This window comes from Triturus cristatus, chromosome 5_2 (assembly GCF_964204655.1).
Source record: "Triturus cristatus chromosome 5_2, aTriCri1.1, whole genome shotgun sequence".
Classification (NCBI taxonomy): domain Eukaryota; kingdom Metazoa; phylum Chordata; class Amphibia; order Caudata; family Salamandridae; genus Triturus; species Triturus cristatus.
In genome coordinates, this window is record NC_140588.1 from 171,948,590 (window position 1) to 171,972,961 (window position 24,372).

Here is a 24,372-nt window from a genome sequence, read left to right on the forward strand (position 1 = left end):
CCACCCAAAGGGCTGACCGGTCTAACACGCGTCCCCCCCAGCTGAAAGTGGGGAGAGCTACCCAACCCCTTGGGAGTTCTCATCACTAAGGCGGAAATACCTTGAGAGACCGTCTGCATTGGCGTGGTCCACTCCAGGCCGATGTTCCACCTGAAAGTCCATTCCCTGTAGGGAAATAGACCACCTCAACAACTTGGGATTCTCCCCCTTCATCTGCATCAGCCAACGAAGGGGTCTGTGGTCGGTCTGAACCAGGAAGTGCGAGCCAAACAGGTATGGCCGCAACTTCTTCAGAGCCCATACCACTGCAAAGGCTTCACGCTCTATTGCACTCCACTTCTGTTCCCTGGGAAGTAGTCTCCGGGATAGGAAGACCACGGGTTGATCCAGACCCTCTTCGTTGAGTTGCGATAACACTGCCCCAATGCCATGTTCTGATGCATCTGTCTGGACAATGAACTCCTTGGAAAAGTCTGGGGCCCTTAAGACCGGGGCCTCGCACATGGCTTTCTTCAATCTCACAAAGGCCTGCTGACAAGCCTCCGTCCAGACTACCCGTCGAGGTTGTTTCTTGGACGTGAGCTCCCTGAGGGGGGCTACGATGGTACCGTATCCCTTCACGAAGCGGCGGTAGTATCCCGTGAGGCCCAGAAAAGCTCGGACCTCAGTCTGTGTCTTGGGGGGTTCCCAGGCCATGATGGCCTCGATCTTCGCCTGGAGGGGTTGCACCGCTCCCCTACCCACCAAGTGTCCAAGGTACACTACCGACCCCTGCCCGATCTGGCACTTGCTGGCCTTGATCGTCAATCCAGCTTGTCTCAGGGCCTGGAGAACAGCTTGCAGGTGACGCAAGTGATCCTCCCAGCTGTTACTGAAGACGGCTATGTCATCCAGATAAGCAGCAGAGAAACTCTCCATTCCGGTGAGGATCTGGTTTACCAGGCGCTGAAACGTGGCAGGTGCGTTCTTGAGCCCAAAGGGCATCACACAGAACTGGTAGTGGCCATTGGGCGTGGAGAAGGCTGACCTATCCCTTGCTCCATCAGTCAAAGAGATCTGCCAGTACCCAGAAGTAAGGTCAAAGGTACTTAGATATTGGGCAGCTCCCAGCCGGTCAATCAATTCATCCGCCCTAGGGATCGGATGAGCATCAGTTTTGGTCACTGAATTCAGTCCCCGGTAGTCCACACAGAACCTCAGTTCTGGTTGGGCACCCGGTGGTGCAGCTTTTGGTACTAACACCACCGGACTGGACCAGGGGCTGCTAGAAGGTTCGATCACTCCTAGCTCCAGCATCTTAGTGACTTCACTATGAATACTGGCCTTCACCTTGTCTGACATCCGGTAGATCTTGGACTTCACAGGTGGGCTGTCTCCTGTGTCCACGTCACGGACGCACAGGTGAGTCCTACCCGGGACAAGGGAGAACAACGCAGAGTACTGTCCCAGGACCTGGCGACAGTCCTCCTGCTGTTCAGGAGTTAGTGATGGGGAGAGAATCACTCCCTCCACCGACCCATCCTTTTCTTGAGACGCAAACAAATCAGGGAGAGGCTCGCTTACCACGTCCTCTCCTCCGTCAGTCAAAATCATCAAGATGACTTCGGGCCTCTCGTGGTGGGGTTTGAGGCGGTTGGCATGCAGCACCCGCAGGGGCTGACGAGGGGTCTTCAGGTCCACCAAGTAGGTAGCCTTACCCTTCTTCTCCAACACCTCAAAGGGTCCTGACCAGCGATCCTGGAGGGCACTAAGCTCTCCTGGTTCGATCACCCACACCTTCTGGCCAGGCTCCAACTCCACCGGGTGAGCATTGTGGTCATACCACGCCTTCATCACTGCTTGGCTGGCTTCCAAGTTGTCAGAAGCTTGCTTCCACAACTTAGCCATTTGGCTCCGGAAGGCCAGCATGTAGCTCACCACATCCTGGGGAAGCTTTCTGGGAGTTCTTTCCCATCCGTCTCTCACCAGGTTGAGAGGTCCACGTACAGGGTGCCCATACAGAAGCTCGAAGGGGCTGAAGCCCACTCCCTTCTGTGGCACTTCCCTGTAGGAAAAGAGTCAACAGGGTAGGAGGACGTCACATTTCCTCCGCAGGCTTTCAGGCAGACTTCTGATCATGCTCTTCAAGGTTTTGTTAAACCTCTCCACCAGACCATTGGTCTGGGGGTGGTAAGGAGTGGTGAACCGGTATGTCACTCCACACTCCTTCCACATCGCCCGCATGTACGCTGACATGAAGTTGGTCCCCCTGTCGGACACAACTTCCTTGGGAAAACCCACTCGGGTAAAGATTCCCATCAGGGCCCTAGCCACAACAGGTGCTGTTATGGTCCTCAGAGGTATTGCCTCTGGGTACCGTGTGGCATGATCCACCAAAACCAGGATAAACCTGTGACCAGCTGTAGTCGGTGGATCTAACGGACCCACAATGTCGATGCCCACCCTTTCAAAGGGGGTGCTAACGACAGGAAGTGGTTCCAGGGGAGCTTTCAGCTTCACCCCTGTTTTCCCACTGGCTTGGCAAGACACACATGTCCGGCAGTAGGTATCGGACGACACTTTCATTTGAGGCCAATAAAAGTGTGGGAGAAGACGGGCGAAGGTCTTGTCTTGCCCCAGGTGTCCTGCCAATGGGATCTCATGAGCCAACTCCAGAAGGAAGGCTCGATAACGTTGAGGGACTACCAAGGCTCGTGACGATCCGTGTAGGGGTGCCTTGGGTTCACTGTAGAGGAGGCCATCCTCCCAGTAAACACTGTAGTTCCCTTCAACGTTCCCTGCTGCCTGGGCTTCGGCCTGCCGCCTCAGCCCCTCAAGGGTAGGGCACTCCCTCTGGCCCTGGCAGAATTCCTCCCTGGACGGGCCTCCCTCCACGTGCCACTCGGCCGGGATGGGTAGGTCCTCCAGTTTGGTAACGTCCCCCACCGCAGACTCCTGGTCCACCACCTCCGGTGGCCTATCCGTCCTACGGGGTGTGGACGCCGAGGCAGGCTCCTCCTGTCCTCGGTTCTTCCCTTGACTGGCAGCTGGCTGGGCCTTTGTTCCAGGCTCCAGCCGAAACGAACTCCCTCTTCGGGTAGTCGCGGACCTTGTGCTCACACAGGCCCAATCAGGTGTACCCAGCATCTCAGTGTGAGTCCGGTATTCCACCTCCTTCCAAGCGTTGTGCTCCATGTCATTCCCCAGCAGACAATCGACTGGCACAGCAGGGCTTACGGCAACTCGAAGTGAACCTGCAACCCCCCCCCCCATTCAAAGGGAACCTCGGCCACTGGATAGTGGCCTGTTCTGCCGTCAGCCATCGCGGCTGGGTGGAGTACATCGGGAATTACCTGCTCTGGAGACACCAGTTGGCTACGCACCATAGTCATACTGGCTCCTGTGTCTCTCAGAGCCTCCCCTCTTTGGCCGTTGATGGTGACCCACTGCCCATACTTTGCGGTATTTGCGGGCACCTGGATCTTAGGAACCATCTCCCGTTCTCCCAGGGACACTAAAGTGACACCCGCCCACTCCCTTCCCTTAGTTAAGGGCATCTCCTCCCCGAGCACTACACTAGCTACTCCGGGGGGTCTTTCCTCCAATGGGAGGGGGTGGTCGTTTCAGGCACTTCGGATCTCCTTTATAGTGTCCAACGCCACCGCACTCGTAGCAATGGACAACCCTTGGCTGCTGACTCTGGCCAGGATTAGGGTTTCTGGGCGGGTTAGCCCTAGGGGTGAATCCTGTTCCCTTCCCTTGGAAGTTATTTTGGGGGCCTTTGGAGAACTCCTTTTTCTTTTCCCCTCCCTCTTTCTTCTGGGGGGCGCCCTGTCCGGCCTTTTGAGTATCCCCTCCAGTCCCCCTTGTGGACACCCGGGTACTAGCCCAAATGTCCGCCTCCTCAGCAAGCTTCCGGGGACTGGTCAGCTTGCTATCCACCAGGTGTTGACGCAGTTCAGGGAAACATTTCTCGAGCAGGTGTTCCTTCAGTACTAGGTCAAACAACCCCTCGTAGTTCCTCACTTCACTGCCCTGAATCCAACCCTCTAGTGCCTTCTTTGCATAGTCCAGGAAGTCCACCCAATTCTGTGTGCCCAGTTTGTGACTACCCCTGAACTTCTGTCTGTACTTTTCGGGTGTTAGTCCAAACTTTCTTATGAGCGCCAGCTTCATGGTGGGGTAGTGGGTCTGCTCATCCTCCTCGAGGGCCAATAATGCATCCCTACCAGCTGGAGGCATGTACCTGTACAATCCCCCTCCCCAGTACTTCTCTGGAACCCCATGGGCCCTTAACGAGACCTCATAGGCCGCTAGCCACTTGGCAATATCGTCACCCACCCCATAGCTAGCTACTATGTCCTTCGGCAGGTAGGGTTTGGGTTCCCTGGTGTACTCTCGTTCTTCGCTGCCACCGTTAGGTACAGGGTGTGCCCCGATTCTCAGGATCTGAAGATCTATCTCTTTCAGCCTTATCTCATGAGCCATCCTCTGTTCCTCCTTCTCCTTCTCCAGCCTTGCTAAGTCCCATGTGAGCTGTCTTTTCTCCCTCCGGTCTGTTAACTCCACTTCAGACAAGCCACCGCTAGAGGCACTGCTGCCCTTCCTGGAAAGTGTCCTGGGCCCCGCTGACAGGTTCCCCACCTCAGGTTGGTACAAACCAGCTCCCTCACTGTCGGGCTCTCTATCCCTGTCCTCCTCCTCAGCCTTGCTTTCTCGGCGTGCCTCCCCCCAAGCCCTTAAGCTGGTTTGGAGTGCACCCTTCTTTGCTCCTGGGGGACAATACACCCCCTCCCGCTGACAAAACTCCCTGAGTTGGGCCACAGTGTAAGTTTCTAAATTCTCCAGTACAAACTCCATCTTGCCCACTCAGGTCAGAGGACAGTTATTTGCAGTAACAATGCAGGGGGGTACCTTTAATAATACCTCCTCCCACCACCAGAGTAAATTTGGAAAAAACAAAAACCCACAATTAGGAAGGCCGCTTTGAGAAAACTCCCGGTGTAGGCCTATGGACTACCCACAGTTATTGTTGAGTATACGTAGGCACAGCTCTATCCCACCGCTGAACACCAATTAATGTTGGAAATACCCCACTCCCACACTGGTAAGGGTTGGTGGTAACGGAGTCTTTCCAGGACATACAGTGGTAGCTTGGCTCGAGTGGTCAGGAATCAGGCACCGTGCTAAGCATACGGCATACCCATACAATAACCATGCGTGCATCCGTTCCAAAAACGACTCTACACCGTAAAAATTATGAAAATATCTCTGTTTATCTTCTTTTTCTCTTAGTTGCTGATTAGATAAATAAATAACACAATCACAATATACAAAGCTTTTTAAATAGTGCAGGTCAAATAAATACTGTCTTAATGATTCAATAAATAGGGGTGATCCTAAATAATAAAGGCATAAATATAAGTGCAATACATACAGGCAATTAAATATTCTGAGGCAATAAATACTGTGAACCAATAACTATTGTGCATCAATAAATACTGTGGAACAATAAATACAGTGAAGCAATAAATAGGTTAAATACAATAAATACAGTGCCCTCAATAAATAATTAAAAGCTGACAGTGACACTCATATAATCAGATCACATTTGAGATTACTATGGGCTGATTTGGCCCAGGCACAGCTTGTGGGGATGTGGAAGGCTTGAGGGTGTCTACTCCCTGGCTTGGACAAGGCTGAGGCCTAAACGGAGGTAGATCAAGGGGGGAATACCAGAGACCTGGCTCTCTCTCACTCTACACAACCCCTCTAAATTAGTCTCAGCTCACCCCTGGCACAGTCCAGCTGGTTCCAGCACCTCTCTAACCCTTAGAGTAGTCTCTTAGGATTCCACAGGGCCTTTGGCGCCCTCTATTCCACTTACTGCCCTTTTTCTGAAGCTCCGACGCCGCTGGAGTCGTGTCGACGCCGTGCGGCGGTTCCGGTTCGATGTCGGCGGCCTCGGCACAATGTCAGTTCTTGACGACGCCGGTAGACTGTTCCGGTTCGATGTCGGCGGCCTCGGCTCGATCTCGACCTCCGATTCGATGGCGTCGGGCAGTCTTGGCTCGATGTCGACTTCGGGCGGCTCCGGTCCGATGGCGACCTCAGTTTCGATGACGTCGGCCGGCCTTGGCTCGATGTCGACTTCCGGCGGCTCCGGAGTGCGATCCTCACTCCCGACCTGCGGTGCTCCTCTCCTCAGGTTCCGGCGACTCCGGAGTGCGATCTCCACTCCCGACCTCCGGCACGATTCTCTCAGGTTCCGGCGACTCCGGAGTGCGATCTCCACTCCCGACCTCCGGCACACTTCACCTCGGTCTCCGGCGACTCCGGAGGGCGGACTTCACTCCCCCGTCGACGCCGCTCACTCGACCTCGGGTGACTTCCTCCTCGACCTCTGGTACTCCTCACGACCTCCGTCGGCGCCCTCTCTCGACCTCTGGCGGCTCCGGGTACAACGTCTGCTTTTCCAGTCAGCGCTGCTTCTCCACCTCGGGCTCCGGGTCTCAGGCTTCTCGACGTCGGACTCCAGGGAAACCAGTATCCAGGTCAGGATCTTGCTGTTCTTGGATTCTAAGGCCTGTTCCTGCTGTTCAGGTCCTTAAGATGGTTTTTCTTGCTTCTTCCCACACAGGGCTCCAGGCTGGGCTCAGTCAGTAGGGACTAGTATCAAGGGTGGGTTTATGGACCCCACTCCAGGCACAAGTTTCCACCCCTGCTGCCTCACTCCTTCCTCCTTCAGGTTTCTGCTGCTCACTCTTCACCAGTCAGGTGCCAACTGCCAGCTCCAACTGCCAACTCTCTGTCTTAGCTTCCCAACATTCTAAACCGCCTCCAACTGTCACAGGGTTCTGGAATGTTCTGGAAGGTGCTAGTAGGTTCCAGTGGGTGCTGGTGATGTCACAGGTGGCCACCATTTTGTGCTCCAGGCCCTCAGACAGAAGTTTCAGGGGTAGATAAAATGGCTCCCTGAATCTGCAGCAACACTAAAAAGTCTGGTGGTTCCCAAAAAGGAAAAATTCAAACAGGGTTTGAGGCAAAAGTGGGACAAAATAAATAATGATGAGGAGGGACCACCCAAAGGGCTGACAGGTCGAACACGCGTCCCCCCCAGCTGAAAGTGGGGAGAGCTACCCAACCCCTTGGGAGTTCTCATCACTAAGGCGGTTACAATTAGACTCACTTGTTTAGGGGAAAGATCACTGGCACAGAGGTCTGGTTAGCAGGCCTCAGTGCACTGTTAGGTTGAACTTGAGCATCTAGTAGTCAAAAAGGGAGCAAAAAGTGTGGGGCTGGACAACTTCTACAAAATTTCAGTGTCCTACACAACCCTACCTCCCCCAGCCAACAGAACAGGAGACTGGGCCACAACCTGGTAAAGATTTCCTAGTCTGTCAGGCGAGGCAGAGAGTAAGGACACAGGCTGTATTTTGCAGGTCCTACTTTGCCTGACATCCTCCTGTCAAGGTCATTGCCTCTGGGCACCTCAACAGCATTAGGACTCCTCTTGAACTGTACTGTCAATGCAGGGTTGTCATTATCTTTCGTCACATTTAGCTTGGGTAGTGAGGTGCCCACTTCTGTCCATAACTTGGCAACACCTAGCTTACCCACAGAGGTTACCAAACACTTGAGTAACCCCACCATGACCAGCAGTCAGGGGGCCTACTTTGCTTCTGGCCATGAGGTCTGCCTACCAAGCCAAGCACACAGCTGCCATGAAGGCCAGCGCCCAGCAGAGGCCACAAACAGCCGTCAGACTCTAGAACCACACCCTATGCGGTCCACCGACAGGTGGTTGAGCTGTTTTAGGGGTAACTGCGGGTTCTTGGAATCTCTCTTGCTGTTTTAAGTGGGGTGCTACCACATTATGTGGCAGCTGCTCTTCTTTCACTTTACCTTCAGTCAGTGCAGCGGGAACCACCAGAGGATGGAAAGCTGCCTTACTGCTCAGGATTTCCTTTTCGTCAGGCGAAGTCTCACCAGTGCCAACTCTGGGTTGTACCCTTACTGGGTGAGAAGATCCTTGGCTCACTGAAACTCTGGTTAAGAGTGGCTTCCCTATCCTCTTCTATTTCCCTTTCCTCTGGGACCCCAGTTTCCCAACTACAGGGACTGGCTCAGAGTCTATGGGCTGGGGGCCCTGGGCAACCACCCCAATTGGGACCAGAACCACCTCTGGGGATCACTGCCCAGGATACAGTCTGGCACGGAGGTCTGGTTAGCAGGCCTCCGTGCACGGTCAGAATTGAAAAGCAGCATCTAGTAATCAAAAAGGGGGCAAAAAGTGTGTGGGGGTGGGTCCACCAGTTTCCTACAATCGGTATCTACCCTCAACATCCGCTTAAAACTCTTGCCTCCGAATGCAGCCTGAAAGGAGACCCAAAAAAAAAACTTGCATAATTAGGTAACTGAGTTCAACTGCCCCCTCCATTTAATCTGCACCATCTGAACTTCACTCTCCATCAGATGCGACTCTTGCACAAGAGCAATATGTATTCCTATACCTCTAAACATAGGAGTTGAGCCCACCCACATTCCACGTCACCACTTTGAAACAGGTAGCCATGGTCACACAAGATCCCCTGACCACCCCACACTCCATCTCACCACTGCCGCTGCAACACTAAATAGAACTAACACCAAACACTTGAACCCTCCTATCGGGTAAACACAACCAAACATGCGTCTCCCAAATAGTGCCATCTCGGTGAATCCAACCCCAACAACTTCCCTCAATCGATGATAAAGGCCTACACCGCCCACTTTTTCGCAATCCACAATCAGTCCACGGAGTCAGCAGTAGGAGGGGGGGGAGCTGCATCCAGTGTCTGCAACTGCAGTTGCTGACCCAGAGTACAGCCAAACCCCATGTATACACACTCCCAACACTCACTCACATTCAATACACACAATCATGTAGCGCTACCTGCTTTCAATCAATCAGAATCTCCACTAATTAAACACACAAGAACCACCTACCAGCCCCAGAAGAAAACAAGCATTGGCATAGCCAATAGGTCTCGCCTTTGGGACCTTATAAGAGTTTAGCCACGCAACAGTTGATGTGGTTGCACCAAGGATATTGTGCTACACAACTAAATACTTAGAAGGTCCCAAAAGCGAGACCTATTGGCTATGCCAATGCTTGCTGTATCTGTGCCCAGTGCTGTAAACAAAGGGTCAAGCACATTGCAAGGGCTGGGGTGCGCTCCCCTGTGGGGGTCAACATGTTCACGTGCTCACTTCACGAGAGCGCGGCACATTCACCGGACGGACAATACGCGTAACCTTTGCTCTTTAAAATGCAGCAGTGTTCAATCTGAGCCATTTTATCGCTCCGTGGAGTAGCGTGTTCGCGATCATTTTTCTGGAGCACAATTCGCAGCAAGTGCTCGGTGTCACTCCACGACGAGGAGGCCGATCTACTTTGGCAGCAGCTCATGGGAGGAAGCAAAGTGCAGAGTCCAGTGGGCGGAGCAGCTCAGGGGGCATGTTCAGTTTCCATGGGGACTCTGCTAGCATATCTTGCCTACTGGAGCCTGCAAACCAGGAGAATATCACTTCCTGTAAGAGCAAAGAAAGGGCTCCCTGATGACTGGCGCCTCAAACAACCCCAAGAGACAAACAGGAAGCGCGGCTGCTTCCGAGAGGTGCGGCTCCCTAGGCCATGAAACACAGGCATGTCTGCGCCATCTGCGGAAACAATGTGAAATTAAAAGGGACACTGTTAGACCTGTCAGCCCTTTGGGTGGTCCCTCCTCATCATTATTTATTTTGTCCCACTTTTGCCTCAAACCCTGTTATAATTTTTCCTTTTTGGGAACCACCAGACTTTTTAGTGTTGATGCAGGGTCAGGGAGCCATTTTCCCTACCCCTGGAACTTCTGTCTGAGGGCCTGAGACACAAAATGGTGGCCATCCATTGTCACCTGTGACATCACCAGAACCCACTGGAGGTTTCTAGAACCTTCTGTAACATTCTAGAACCCTGTGACAGTGGGAGGCAGTTTAGAATGTTGGGAGGCCATCTCAGAGTGGCAGTTGGCATCTGACTAGAGAGGACCAGTTCAGAAGGAGGTCGGAGTAAGGCAGCAGGGGTGGAAACCAGTGCTTGGAGTGGGGTCCAGAAACCCACCCTTGATGCTAGTCCCTACTGACCAAGCCCAGCCTAGAGCCCTGTGTGGGACCAAGACCAGAAAAACCATCTTAAGGACCAAAATATTGTGAAGAGGCCTTAAAGAAGAAGACCAGCAAGCTCCTGACCTGTTTAGCGGTGTCCTCCTGGAGTCCGGACGTCGAGAAGCCTGGAGACCTGAGGCCTGAGGTGGAGAAGCGACGCGGACAGAAAGCAGACGTCGTACCCGGAGCCGTCAGAGGTCGAGAGAGGGCGCCGACGGAGGTCGTGGAGAGGCACCGGAGGTCGAGTAAGGAGTCACCTGAGGTCGAGGTGAAGCGCGCCGGAGGTCGGGAGTGGAGATCGCACTCCGGAGTCGCCGGAGATCGAGGTGAAGCGCGCCGGAGGTCGGGAGTGGAGATCGCACTCCGGAGACGCCGGAATCTGAGGTGAAGCGCGCCGGAGGTCGGGAGTGGAGGTCGCACTCCGGAGACACCCGGAAGCGGGGAGACTGTGACCCTGCGACGCCGGAAGGCGACATCGAGCCGGAGCAGCCCAGCGACCTCGAGCCGAGGCCGCCCAGGGACATCGATCCGGAACAGCCCAGCGACATCGATCCGAAGCCGCCCAGCGACACCGAACCGAAGCCGCCCAGCGACACCGAACCGAAGCCGCCCAGCGACACCGAACCGAAGCCGCCCAGCGACACCGAACCGAAGCCGCCCAGCGACATCGAGCCGGAGCCGCCTCACGACAGACACGGCGCCGAGCGGAGCCGATCATCGTGAAAAGGGCAGTAAGTGGTAGAAAGGGCATCTGAGGCCCTGTGGAGCCCTAAAAGACCATTCTAGGGGCTAGAGGGGTGTTAGAACCAGCCTGGGAGTGCCAGGGGTGAACTGAGACTGGTGCAGTGACCTCTGTGAGGGGTTGTGTATTTTGGGAGAGCCAGATCCCTAGGTTACCCTTATTCTACCTCAGTTCAGGCCCAGCCTTGACCAATCTAGGTGGGACACCCCCCATGTCATCCAAATCACCACAAGCTGTACTTGGGCATAGTTAAACCAAACTACCTCAGGAGAGTGATGTGAACTGTAATTGTCATTAATTGTGTTATTTAAGTTATTGAAGGTGCTTTATTTATTGACTGTATTTATTGTCTGACTGTATTTATTCCTGCATTGTATTTATTGTCTGACAGTATTTATTAGCCATTTGTATTTATTGCACCCCTATTTATTCCTTGCTTATTTATGACCTGATCCTATTTGTTGAAACCCCACTGTGGTATTATTTATTTGACCTGCCCTTTTAAAGGAGAATCTTATGGTACTGTATTTATTTTATGAACCCTGCAACTAAGAGAAAATAAGATAAAGACAAACTACTTTCTTTCATAATTTTTACGGTGTAGTGTCGTTTTTGGAACGGATGAACGCATGGTTATTGTGAGGGTGTGACGTACGCTTAACAAGGTGCCTGTACCCCAACCGCTCGAGCCAAGCTACCGTTGTGCTGGGAACCTGGTGACTGCTAACCCGGTTGCCCGGTTTCCAACATAAAATTGGTGTTCAGCGGTGGGATTGAACTGTGCTTGCGTCCACTCGACAATAACGGTGGGTAGTCCATAGGCCTACACCTGGAGTTTTCTCCAAGCGGACTTCCTAATTTTGAGTTTTGTTTTTTCCAAATTTACTTCTGGTGGTGGGAGGAGGTATTACAAAAGGTACCCCCCTGCATAGCTTCTGTAAGCAACTGTCTTCTATCCAGAGTGGGCAAAATGGAGTTTGTATTAGAGGATCTGGAAACTTACACTGTGACCCAACTCAGGGAGTTGTGTCAGAGAGAGGGGGTGTTTTGTCCCCAAGGTGCAAAGAAGGGTGAGCTCCAGACCAGCTTAAGGGCTTGGTGGGAGGCACGACGAGAAAGTAAGGTTGAGAAGGAGGACAGGGATGGAGAGCCTGACAGCGAGGGGGTTGGTTTGTACCAACCTGAGGTGGGGGACCTAGTAGCGGGGCCCAGAACACTTTCAAGGAAGGGCAGCAGTGTCTCTAGCAACGGCTTATTAGAAGCAGAATTCACTGACCGGAGGGAGAAAAGACAGCTCACATGGGATTTGGCAAAGCTGGAGAAAGAAAAGGAGGAACGGAGGATGGCTCACGAGTTGAGGCTCAGGGAGATAGATCTCCAGATCCTATGGGTCGGGGCACACACTGTTCCTAATGGTGGCAGCGAAGAAAGAGAAATCACCAGGGAACCCAAACCTTATTTGCCAAAAGACATAGTAGCCAGCTATAGTGCGGGAGATGACATCGCCAAGTGGCTAGCGGCCTATGAGGTCTCTTTAAGAGTCCATGGGGTTCCAGAGAAATATTGGGGAGGGGGATTGTACAAATACATGCCTCCAGCTGGCAGGGATACATTATTGGCCCTAGAGCAGGATGAGCAGACCCACTACCCCACCATGAAAGTGGCGCTCGTGAGGAAGTTTGGACTAACACCCGAGAAGTACAGACAGAAGTTCCGGGGTAGCCACAAACTGGGCACACAGAATTGGGTGGATTTCCTGGACTATGCAAAGAAGGCATTAGAGGGTTGGATACAGGGCAGCGAGGTGAGGGACTACGAGGGGTTGTTTGATTTGATGTTGAAGGAACACCTGCTCGAAAAATGTTTCCCCGAACTGTGTCAACACCTGGTGGATAGCAAGCTGACCAAACCCCGGAAGCTTGCTGAGGAGGCGGACATTTGGGCTAGTACCCGGGTGTCCACAAGGGGGACTGGAGGGGACTCTCAAAGGACCGGACAGGGCGCCCCCCAGAAGAAAGAGGGAGGGGAAAAGAAAACGGGGTTCTCTAAAGGCCCCCAAAATAGTTCCCAAGGGAAAGGAACAGGATTCACCCCTAGGGCTAACCCACCCAGAAACCCTAATCCTGGCCAGAGTCAGCAGCCAAGGGTTGTCCATTGCTTCGAGTGCGGTGGTGTCGGACACTATAAGGGAGATGTGAAGTGCCCGAAAAGACCACCCCCTCCCATCGGAGGAAAGGCCCCCGGAGTAGCTAGTGTAGTGCTCGGGGAGGAGATGCCCTTAGATAAGGGAAGGGAGTGGGCGGGTGTCACTTTAGTGTCCCTGGGAGAACGGGAGATGGTTCCTAAGATCCAGGTGCCCGCAAATACCACAAAGTATGGGCAATGGGTCACCATCAATGGCCAAAGAGGGGAGGCTCTGAGAGACACAGGAGCCAGTATGACTATGGTACGTAGCCAACTGGTGTCTCCAGAGCAGGTGATTCCCCATGTGCTCCACCCTGCCGCGATGGCTGACGGCAGAATGGGCCACTATCCGGTGGCCGAGGTTCCATTTGAATGGGAAGGAGTTGCAGGTTCACTTCGAGTTGCCGTAAGCCCTGCCGTGCCAGTCGATTGTCTGCTGGGGAATGACATGGAGCATAATGCTTGGAAGGAGGTGGAATACCGGACTCATGCTGAGATGCTGGGTACACCTGACTGGGCCTGTGTCAGCACAAGGTCTGCGACTACCCGGAGAGGGAGTTCGTTTAGGCGGGAGCCTGTAACAAAGGCACCGCCGGCTGCCAACCAAGGGAAGAACCGAAGGCAGGAGGAGCCTGCCTCGGCATCCGCGCCCCGAGTGACGGATAGGCCACCGGAGGTGGTGGACCAGGAGTCCGCGGAGGGGGATGTTACCAACCTGGAGAACCTACCCATCCCGGCCGAGTGGCACGTGGAGGGAGGGCCGACCAGGGAGGAATTCTGCAAGGGCCAGAAGGAGTGTCCTACCCTTGAGGGACTGAGGCGACAGGCCGAAGCCCAGGCAGCAGGTAACGTTGAGGGGAACTACCACATTTACTGGGAGGATGGCCTCCTCTACAGTGAACCCAAGGCACCCATGCACGGATCGTCACGGGCCTTGGTTGTCCCTCAACGTTACCGAGCCTTCCTTCTGGAATTGGCTCATGAAATCCCCTTGGCAGGACACCTGGGGCAAGACAAGACCTTTGCCCGGCTTGTCCCACACTTTTATTGGCCTCAAATGAAAGTGTCGTCCGACACCTACTGCCGGACGTGTGTGTCTTGTCAAGCCAGTGGGAAAACAGGGGTGAAGCTGAAAGCTCCCCTGGAACCACTTCCTGTCGTTAGCACCCCCTTTGAAAGGGTGGGCATCGACATTGTGGGTCTGTTAGATCCGCCTACTACAGCTGGTCACAGGTTTATCCTGGTTCTGGTGGATCATGCCACGCGGTACCCAGAGGCCATACCTCTGAGGACCATTACTGCACCTGTTGTGGCTAGGGCCCTGATGGGAATCTTTACCCGAGTGGGTTTTCCCAAGGAAGTTGTGTCCGACAGGGGGACCAATTTCATGTCAGCATACATGCGGGCGATGTGGAAGGAGTGTGGAGTGACCTACCGGTTCACCACTCCTTACCACCCCCAGACCAACGGTCTGGTGGAGAGGTTCAATAAGACCTTGAAAGGCATGATCAGAAGTCTGCCTGAAAGCCTGCGGAGGAAATGGGACGTCCTCCTACCCAGTCTATTGTTTCCCTACAGGGAAGTGCCACAGAACGGAGTGGGCTTCAGCCCCTTCGAGCTTTTGTATGGGCACCCTGTGCGTGGACCTCTCAGCCTGGTGAGAGACGGATGGGAAAGAACTCCCAGAAAGCTTCCCCAGGATGTGGTGAGCTACATGCTGGCCTTCCGGAGCCAAATGGCTAAGTTGTGGAAGCAAGCTTCTGACAACTTGGAAGCCAGCCAAGCAGTAATGAAGGCGTGGTATGACCACAATGCTCACCCGGTGGAATTGGAGCCTGGCCAGAAGGTGTGGGTGATCGAACCAGGAGAGCTTAGCGCCCTCCAGGATCGCTGGTCAGGACCCTTTGAGGTGTTGGAGAAGAAGGGTAAGGCTACCTACTTGGTGGATCTGAAGACCCCTCGCCAGCCCCTACGGGTGCTGCATGCCAACCGCCTCAAACCCCACCATGAGAGGCCCGAAGTCATTTTGCTGATGGTGACTGACGGAGCAGAGGACGTGGAAAGCGAGCCTCTCCCCGACTTATTTGCGTCTCAAGAGAAGGATGGGTTGGTGGAGGGAGTGATTCTCTCCCCGTCCCTAACTCCTGAACAGCAGGAGGACTGCCGCCAGGTCCTGGGGCAGTACTCTTCGTTGTTCTCCCTTGTTCCGGGTAGGACTCACCTGTGCGTCCAGGACGTGGACACAGGAGACAGCCCACCTGTGAAGTCAAAGATCTACCGGATGACAGACAAGGTGAAGGCCAGCATTCACAGTGAAGTCACTAAGATGCTGGAGCTAGGAGTGATTGAACCTTCCAGCAGCCCCTGGTCCAGTCCGGTGGTATTAGTACCAAAAGCTGTACCACCGGGTGCCCAACCGGAACTGAGGTTCTGTGTGGACTACCGGGGACTGAATTCAGTAACCAAGACTGATGCTCATCCGATTCCAAGGGCGGATGAACTGATTGACCGTCTGGGAGCTGCCCAATATCTAAGTACCTTTGACCTTACTTCCGGGTACTGGCAGATCTCTCTGACTGATGGAGCTAAGGAAAGGTCAGCCTTCTCCATGCCCAAGGGCCACTACCAGTTCTGCGTGATGCCCTTTGGGCTTAAGAACGCCCCTGCCACGTTTCAGCGTCTGGTGAACCAGATCCTCGCCGGAATGGAGAGTTTCTTTGCTGCTTATCTGGACGACATTGCCGTCTTCAGTAACAGCTGGGAGGACCACTTGCGTCACCTGCAAACTGTTCTCCAGGCCCTGAAACAAGCTGGGTTAACGATCAAGGCCAGTAAATGTCAGATCGGGCAGGGGTCGGTAGTGTACCTTGGACACTTGGTGGGTAGGGGAGCGGTGCAGCCCCTCCAGGCGAAAATCGAGGCAATCATGGCCTGGGAACCCCCCAAGACTCAGACTGAGGTCCGAGCTTTTCTGGGCCTCACAGGATATTACCGCCGCTTCGTGAAGGGGTATGGGACCATTGTGGCCCCCCTCACGGAGCTTACGTCCAAGAAACAACCTCGACGGGTAGTCTGGACGGAGGCTTGCCAGCAGGCCTTTGTGAAACTGAAGCAAGCCATGTGCGAGGCCCCGGTCTTAAGGGCCCCAGACTTTTCCAAGGAGTTCATTGTCCAGACGGATGCATCGGAACATGGCATTGGGGCAGTGTTATCGCAACTCAATGAAGAGGGTCTGGATCAACCCGTGGTCTTCCTATCCCGGAGACTACTTCCCAGGGAACAGAAGTGGAGTGCAATAGAGCGTGAAGCCTTTGCAGTGGTATGGGCTCTGAAGAAGTTGCGGCCATACCTGTTTGGCTCGCACTTCCTAGTTCAGACCGACCACAGACCCCTTCGGTGGCTGATGCAGATGAAGGGGGAGAATCCCAAGTTGCTAAGGTGGTCTATCTCCCTACAGGGAATGGACTTTCAGGTGGAACATCGGCCTGGAGTGGACCACGCCAATGCAGACTGTCTCTCAAGGTATTTCCGCCTTAGTGATGAGAACTCCCAAGGGGTTGGGTAGCTCTCCCCACTTTCAGCTGGGGGGGGACGCGTGTTAGACCTGTCAGCCCTTTGGGTGGTCCCTCCTCATCATTATTTATTTTGTCCCACTTTTGCCTCAAACCCTGTTATAATTTTTCCTTTTTGGGAACCACCAGACTTTTTAGTGTTGATGCAGGGTCAGGGAGCCATTTTCCCTACCCCTGGAACTTCTGTCTGAGGGCCTGAGACACAAAATGGTGGCCATCCATTGTCACCTGTGACATCACCAGAACCCACTGGAGGTTTCTAGAACCTTCTGTAACATTCTAGAACCCCGTGACAGTGGGAGGCAGTTTAGAATGTTGGGAGGCCATCTCAGAGTGGCAGTTGGCATCTGACTAGAGAGGAGAGAGGACCAGTTCAGAAGGAGGTCGGAGTAAGGCAGCAGGGGTGGAAACCAGTGCTTGGAGTGGGGTCCAGAAACCCACCCTTGATGCTAGTCCCTACTGACCAAGCCCAGCCTAGAGCCCTGTGTGGGACCAAGACCAGAAAAACCATCTTAAGGACCTAAATATTGTGAAGAGGCCTTAAAGAAGAAGACCAGCAAGCTCCTGACCTGTTTAGCGGTGTCCTCCTGGAGTCCTGACGTCGAGAAGCCTGGAGACCTGAGGCCTGAGGTGGAGAAGCGACGCTGACAGAAAGCAGACGTCGTACCCGGAGCCGTCAGAGGTCGAGAGAGGGCGCCGACAGAGGTCGTGGAGAGGCACCGGAGGTCGAGTAAGGAGTCACCTGAGGTCGAGGTGAAGCGCGCCGGAGGTCGGGAGTGGAGATCGCACTCCGGAGTCGCCGGAGATCGAGGTGAAGCGCGCCGGAGGTCGGGAGTGGAGATCGCACTCCGGAGACGCCGGAATCTGAGGTGAAGCGCGCCGGAGGTCGGGAGTGGAGGTCGCACTCCGGAGACACCCGGAAGCGGGGAGACCGTGACCCTGCGACGCCGGAAGGCGACATCGAGCCGAAGCAGCCCAGCGACCTCGAGCCGAGGCCGCCCAGCGACATCGATCCGGAACAGCCCAGTGACATCGATCCGAAGCCGCCCAGCGACACCGAACCGGAGCCGCCCAGCGACATCAAGCCAGAGCCGCCTCACGACATCGACACGGCGCCGAGCGGAGCCGATCATCGTGAAAAGGGCAGTAAGTGGTAGAAAGGGCATCTGAGGCCCTGTGGAGCCCTAAAAGACCATTCTAGGGGCTAGAGGGGTGTTAGAACCAGCCTGGGAGTGCCAGGGGTGAACTGAGACTGGTGCAGTGACCTCTGTGAGGGGTTGTGTATTTTGGGAGAGCCAGATCCCTAGGTTACCCTTATTCTACCTCAGTTCAGGCCCAGCCTTGACCAATCTAGGTGGGACACCCCCCATGTCATCCAAATGACCACAAGCTGTACTTGGGCATAGTAAAACCAAACTACCTCAGGAGAGTGATGTGAACTGTAACTGTCATTAATTGTGTTATTTAAGTTATTGAAGGTGCTTTATTTATTGACTGTATTTATTGTCTGACTGTATTTATTCCTGCATTGTATTTATTGTCTGACAGTATTTATTAGCCATTTGTATTTATTGCACCCCTATTTATTCCTTGCTTATTTATGACCTGATCCTATTTGTTGAAACCCCACTGTGGTATTATTTATTTGACCTGCCCTTTTAAAGGAGAATCTTATGGTACTGTATTTATTTTATGAACCCTGCAACTAAGAGAAAATAAGATAAAGACAAACTACTTTCTTTCATAATTTTTACGGTGTAGTGTCGTTTTTGGAACGGATGAACGCATGGTTATTGTGAGGGTGTGACGTACGCTTAACACGGTGCCTGTACCCCAACCGCTCGAGCCAAGCTACCGTTGTGCTGGGAACCTGGTGACTGCTAACCTGGTTGCCCGGTTTCCAACAGACACCTATCTGCCTGCCTAGCGAGGCTCACGGTGCCGCAAGGGTGGTGCGTTCCGGCGAGAGCCTTGTGCTGCTTAGGAGTTGAAACGAGAACTGCGATCGGCTGCACCTCCGGCAGGCCACTCTGGGCGCTGCCCGAGGTCACCTTGCGGATCCCGTGGGGTTGAGCAAGGCCAGGAGGGTCTGAAACCCTCGGACCGAGTATAAACGGATTCAAACTCTGATGCAACACGTTACTGCAGAGGGAAACAAATAGGCACTGGCACGAGAGAGACCTGATGCATACATGCCAACATTTCAGAAGAGCAAAGTGGGAGATTTAAAAAATAAAAAAATAAAAATCGGGAGAATGGGGCCTTGAATCGGGTTATATGGGCTTTGGAGGTTTGCTGCTGCAGGATCGGACATTTGAAACGCAAATGCACGTTTTTTTCCTACCTTTCAGAAACATGGAACGCAATGGCAGGCAGAGAGAGGGTGATGCAAGTGTTGTGCACTGGCCTGGCAGGTTACTGGCACTGCATACACCCCATCCCCCTGTGTGGCAGCCCGGGCTGAGACAGCTTACCGGGCACACACACAGCCGCCCCCGAGCACTTCACAGGTCTTTAAAAGACCATTCGCTTGTTAATGAGGCTTTGTTGGTTTGTCACACCTTCCAGAGCCCCTGCATCGACACTCAGACTATTGCTGGAAGAATTAGCAAGTTACTCAATACCAAGCCCGGTCAGCTGAAACAGCCGAGGAATCGGGTTTTTGCTTGCAGGAATCGGGAGGCGGGAGACTAGCCTTGATATTGGTAGTCTCCCGCCTGAATCAGGAGGGTTGGCATGTCTGCTGATGGTTGTGCCAATGCTTATTATTCTAAAATTTCTGTATCATAACATGGGATATTTACTGCTATACCAATGTGATGGTTATATTAATTTTGTACAACATTCTTAAACAATGAGTAAATTAACTCCTGATTAATCAATTTCACGCTGATTCCAGAGAACGCCAAAATTATGTGTCAGAGTGAGACATGAAACGACCATATACAACACTTAAATTAACAAGCGCGCGGCAGGAGGGGGTTGCATGTAGCAAGGCGCTATGATTGCGACCATATTGCGCCGCGCTCTCCCAAGTAAATCGCCAGACGTGCACGCGTTGCCATTGCAAGCAATGCAACGTGAGCACGTTTTTGCCCCCAAAGCTGTGCCGATGGCTAAATGTCTCCCTCCTATGCAACGCATGCGCGCTGCATAGGCGAGACCTAAAAAGAAGGGGGGGCTGTTGGCTCCTCCAGTGGTGTTTAGCACATACCATCCACTTCCACACATTTTTTCTTTCACAACACTCAGTATCCAATGTTTCTAATTCCCCCTCTAAGAAAACTAGCCAGGCGTCCCCCATCATCACACTCCACCGGGGCAGTGATCTACTGGTAATAGATCTCATTTGGAGGCATCAGCACACAAATTCAGCAATGTTAGGAGAGCAAACAACAAAATCTAAGTCAGGACTCCCCCAGATTTGGGGTATCATTTACCACATTGCCAGTACTGTCATCAGAATTGGAGGCAGTCACCACCTCCACCAGTACCTCCCTCTCCGATCGCTGTTGCTCCAAGTCACCATCCTGTTGGACCACTACACAAGAGCTCGTCGAGCAGCTCCACCACCACTTTGCGGTCTCCTCCCTGCTGTCTGGGTACAGCCCCAGAGTGAAATCAGTTTCTTCTTGTTTGGAAGTACTCCACTCCAAGTCAAAGTAACCTCCCCAGGACAGAAGCCACAGGTGATATGCTTTAAAAAGACAGCCCAACTATTGATAAGTACACGCTGAGCTACTCCTTTAAGTGGCTTTAGAGCAGACTACCTTAAACTAATGTCCCCTTAAAGTTGTGTAACTATTGCAAACTATTTGAGCATAAATGTTAGTAAGAGTTATTGCAGAGGACACCAGCAGTCCAAGGTATTCATACATCTCATTCCAGATACCATTTATTCCTTTCTTGCAAAGATTCTGTTACCATAACTTTTTCCAATGGAGGTTGGGCATATACATTCTAGTCTCTTAAGGACCACTGTCACCTACCATGAGAAGCTATAAACCAGCTTTGCATCTCATTGTTTCTGCACTCCGGTGTCCCCCCATCAATGAGTTTTAGTGCCGTTAGCAGACTGCTTCCCCAGGTAAAGGATACCAGTAGTGGCAGCTTCCAGCTGCTGCCCCAGATATCAGTCTTAGACCCCCAACCATCACATCTGTACCATTTCTCCCACTGCCAACAGCGCTGTTTCAAAGGGCAGCCTGGACTCCTAATATGGACAGCCGCTCCCCAGCATCACACCTCGCTGGGCACGCCTCCCGGTGCTCAATGCATTGCTCTTGTAAAAGGCAATTTGGGCGGGGGGGGGCCCCCAAGGTCTGACTCGCAGGAGATTTTAGGGCAGATTTTAGCCTGCAGGAGGTTTGCTCCCCCCCCCCCAAACTACATGCAACAACGGACTGCTGTACTCTTTAATACTCCAGCTGCTCCCAGCAGTGCTCCCAGTTTGTGTAGGCCTCTAGCCAATCTGGATACATGGCCCATGGATACACTTCATGCTCGCCGACCCCGCCGCCTTCACCCAGAGTATAGGCCAGCTCTTTCCCTCCATATGAAGAGTGCACTGCCTCACAACCAGTTGGTGTCTCTCCTCACTGTCTCTTCCCGGTACTAGTCAGTGCCGTGGCTTACCAGGCATTCCAGCTGGAGAGCAAATCTTTGTCCATCTTTGCTAAGGAGGGGTGGAAAAGTTGCACCCCCCCCCCCCCCCCCGAGGGCTTAACGCATCAGAGGGCAGGTCCATCCGCAGCTGGAGCCACCACAGTGCCACACCCGGGGATGTCAACAGCCCTCAGTGGGGTCCTCCATCTGCGTGCATCTTCCCCGCTTCTCTGTTTGCAGGGCTCACGTTCCGCTCATACCCCCTGTGAGGCATCTTCTACTCTTTGCTGACCTCCTTGCGTCTGGCCCAGCTGCGCCTTCAGGAATGATGGATTAAACCCAGATCAGTTGACTGGGGGTGAGTGCTTGCAATGTTCAACACTCCGTCCATCATCCCCTTTGGTTATGCTTTGTTCGCCCTAAGTTGGCAGGGTATACCCAGACGTGGGCCCATTACTCCCTTTGCCACTGGATTCAAGATAGCCTGGCTGATGAGGGTTATGAACCCGAAACCGGTCCCAGGATGCTTGTTTCCGGTCCAGGGAAGACATGGCTTGGCAGTTCGGGCTGGACTGTTCCCATGAGGCACAGGGTCAGACTGATTTGCATATGGCCATGTCTGAACTGGGGTGGCGGAGTGAGCTAAAGAATGATGAGGGATTAAACCCAGATCAGTTGACTGCGGTGAGTGCTTGCAATGTGCAACACTCTGTCCATCATCCCCTTTGGTTTTGCTAAAAGCGTGTGGCCATCTTCAACAGTGTTGTTGCTGCACTGCTCCGGGCTCACTCGCCCCCAGCTCAGTGGCTCACCACACGACTACGGGGGTCTTCACTCATCCCCCATCACACAGGCCGCTGTGTAGCCCTAGTTACCTACAGGCTGCCGTCCGGCCACAGCCTATTCTCAGAGGTGCGGAAGACCCCAGCAATTCACTATTGGACCGTAAATGGGGCAGACAACAGTGCTGCAGTTATGGCGTTCTTCGGAACTGGCGCGGATATTCAATGATAATCCCGGGCCAGGACGGGAGCTCAGCTAGCTATGTCCTGCTGGCCTTCTTCCCAGGCCACACGCCCCCACACCCCCACTTTTTCTGGCATTGGGGATTTTTTGGTGTGTGTATATACATTTTGTTGATTTATTTGATCACATCTGGATATTCAAATGTCTTTAATTATTATTTTATATTGGACACTCCTGAATAGATACATGCTCGTAAAAAATGCTTGCTGGTCAACAATGGATTAGCAAATATGCAAGGCACAGATGCATATCACCAGCATGCAAAAAATTCACCAGCAAGCTCATCTTTTGATTGTCACAAACTAAATTTAAATGCTAATTTACTATAAACCTATGGTTCTCTGACATTCTATTATTACAATGTACCTGTGCAATTAACCAAAATGACACACAATTTGTGTAGGCTAGCATTCAGAGCATTGGATAGTCAATTGCACCTAGCAAACTAAGATCAAATTACTTAGTTAATGACTAATGCATACACAGAACGAGACCCTTACTTTTCACTTTCTCCAAGCCACTTTGAGACAAGATCTGAAGAGGATATTGAAAAAAATGTAGAGTTGTTGGCCTCCGTTGCGACAGCTTTGGCCAAGTATGATTTTCCAGTTCCTGGTGGGCCAAACAGAAGGATTCCTCTCCAGGGAGTTCTTTTGCCTGGGTGTGAGGAAATAAAACAAGCAGGATTAAGTTAAGAAGCTATTACATTTGAGCTACAGCAAATGTATACTTGGCAAGAAAATAGTCTAAATGGGACAGAGTTCTTTACAGACGTTACATAGTTTCATAGAGAAGGAACCGGTGTACGGGCACAATATCATACAGTGACTGATCAAAAAGACAAATATATGATAAAACATCAATATCAGGGGTTACGTTTCTTGGAAGTGCAGATACACTTGATTAGGAAGACTGTTAAGGAGTTGTGGAATGTAAGGTAGGTTTAAGATATCCACACCTGCAATCAAATAGATTATGTAATGAGGAGTTTGTTCAGAAGCTATTCTTTTATTCTGGTATTAAAAAAGGAAACACAGATTTAGAAGGAGAGCCAGTCTGATCTCTTTAGATAGATTGAAACATGAAAAGGAACGCATCAGGATTTTTGTTATTTCTTATTGCATCAGCGAGACGGGCGGATTCCAGATGAAGTGAGTTTTTTGCTACATACCACTCTAAATACACCAAGTTTTCTTATTTGCTTCTTAAGGTAATTTAACGCACAAGTTTGCATGTAGATCTGAGGAAGCTGCTGGCTTTGAGAGGTAAACATGCAAGTAATATTAGCAACCATGTAAGTAATTTTTGCCCCTATGCCAGATGATCAAATTTAGCTGTGTTAGAGATCAATCTGGCTACGGCAAGTAATAGTGTTTTGATGGGAGCCAGATGGATTGTAGGCAAGTGGAAAGAAACAGATGCAGTATAATACGATATGACCACGGCTTGTTCTAACTGCTGCAGATCATCTTTAGATAAGATGGCTTGATGGTGGCAAACAGTCTACATTGGAAGTGGACCTCTAGCCATAGCTTTAATGTGAAGTTCCATATTAAGATTTTGTCCAGGGCATACTAGACAAACGGCATCAAAAAATCAACTTGCCAACTCGCTATGGTGAATCAGACTGAGCTATTCATAGGACCTACTCGTCTGTTCTGGCGAATGAACTTAAACTGGAAAAAGAACAGGTGTTCTGTTCATTCAGAAAAATGAATAAGCAATAAAGACTTCTTTAAATCTTGGTTTTATCTCGACATATTTGCGGTCTGTTCAAGGACAGATGTCAAACGTCAGCTTGTCTTTTTACTAACTGCTGCTTATCTTATCCTGGAAAATACTGTTTACTTTTCTTTCTCGTTTTGCAGTTAGAGGTTTTTGTCAAGTGATCTATCTGACAATCATTGTGAAACAAAAGGCAATAAGATGTCAGGTTTGTTTCTAACACACAACATTTAAACAGCTTGTAAATGAATAGTACAAATAATTTAAAACAAATCAAGAATTACGACGAAAGCACAAGTTTTTTGTATTTCAGAAGTGTGAGAAACAAATATTTGCATAAACACGATTTTT

The 24,372-nt window shown here is 52.0% G+C and overlaps 1 protein-coding gene across 1 annotated transcript in view; it reads right to left on the reverse strand.

Annotated features, from left to right (window-relative positions):
* The window catches only part of VPS4B (vacuolar protein sorting 4 homolog B), a 300,050-nt gene that overhangs the window by 110,966 nt on the left and 164,712 nt on the right, over positions 1-24,372 (reverse strand). The window contains exon 6 of the mRNA XM_085606937.1: positions 22,797-22,953. Within this exon, the coding sequence (XP_085463063.1) occupies positions 22,797-22,953 (157 nt within the window). The remainder of the gene's footprint in view (positions 1-22,796; positions 22,954-24,372) is intronic.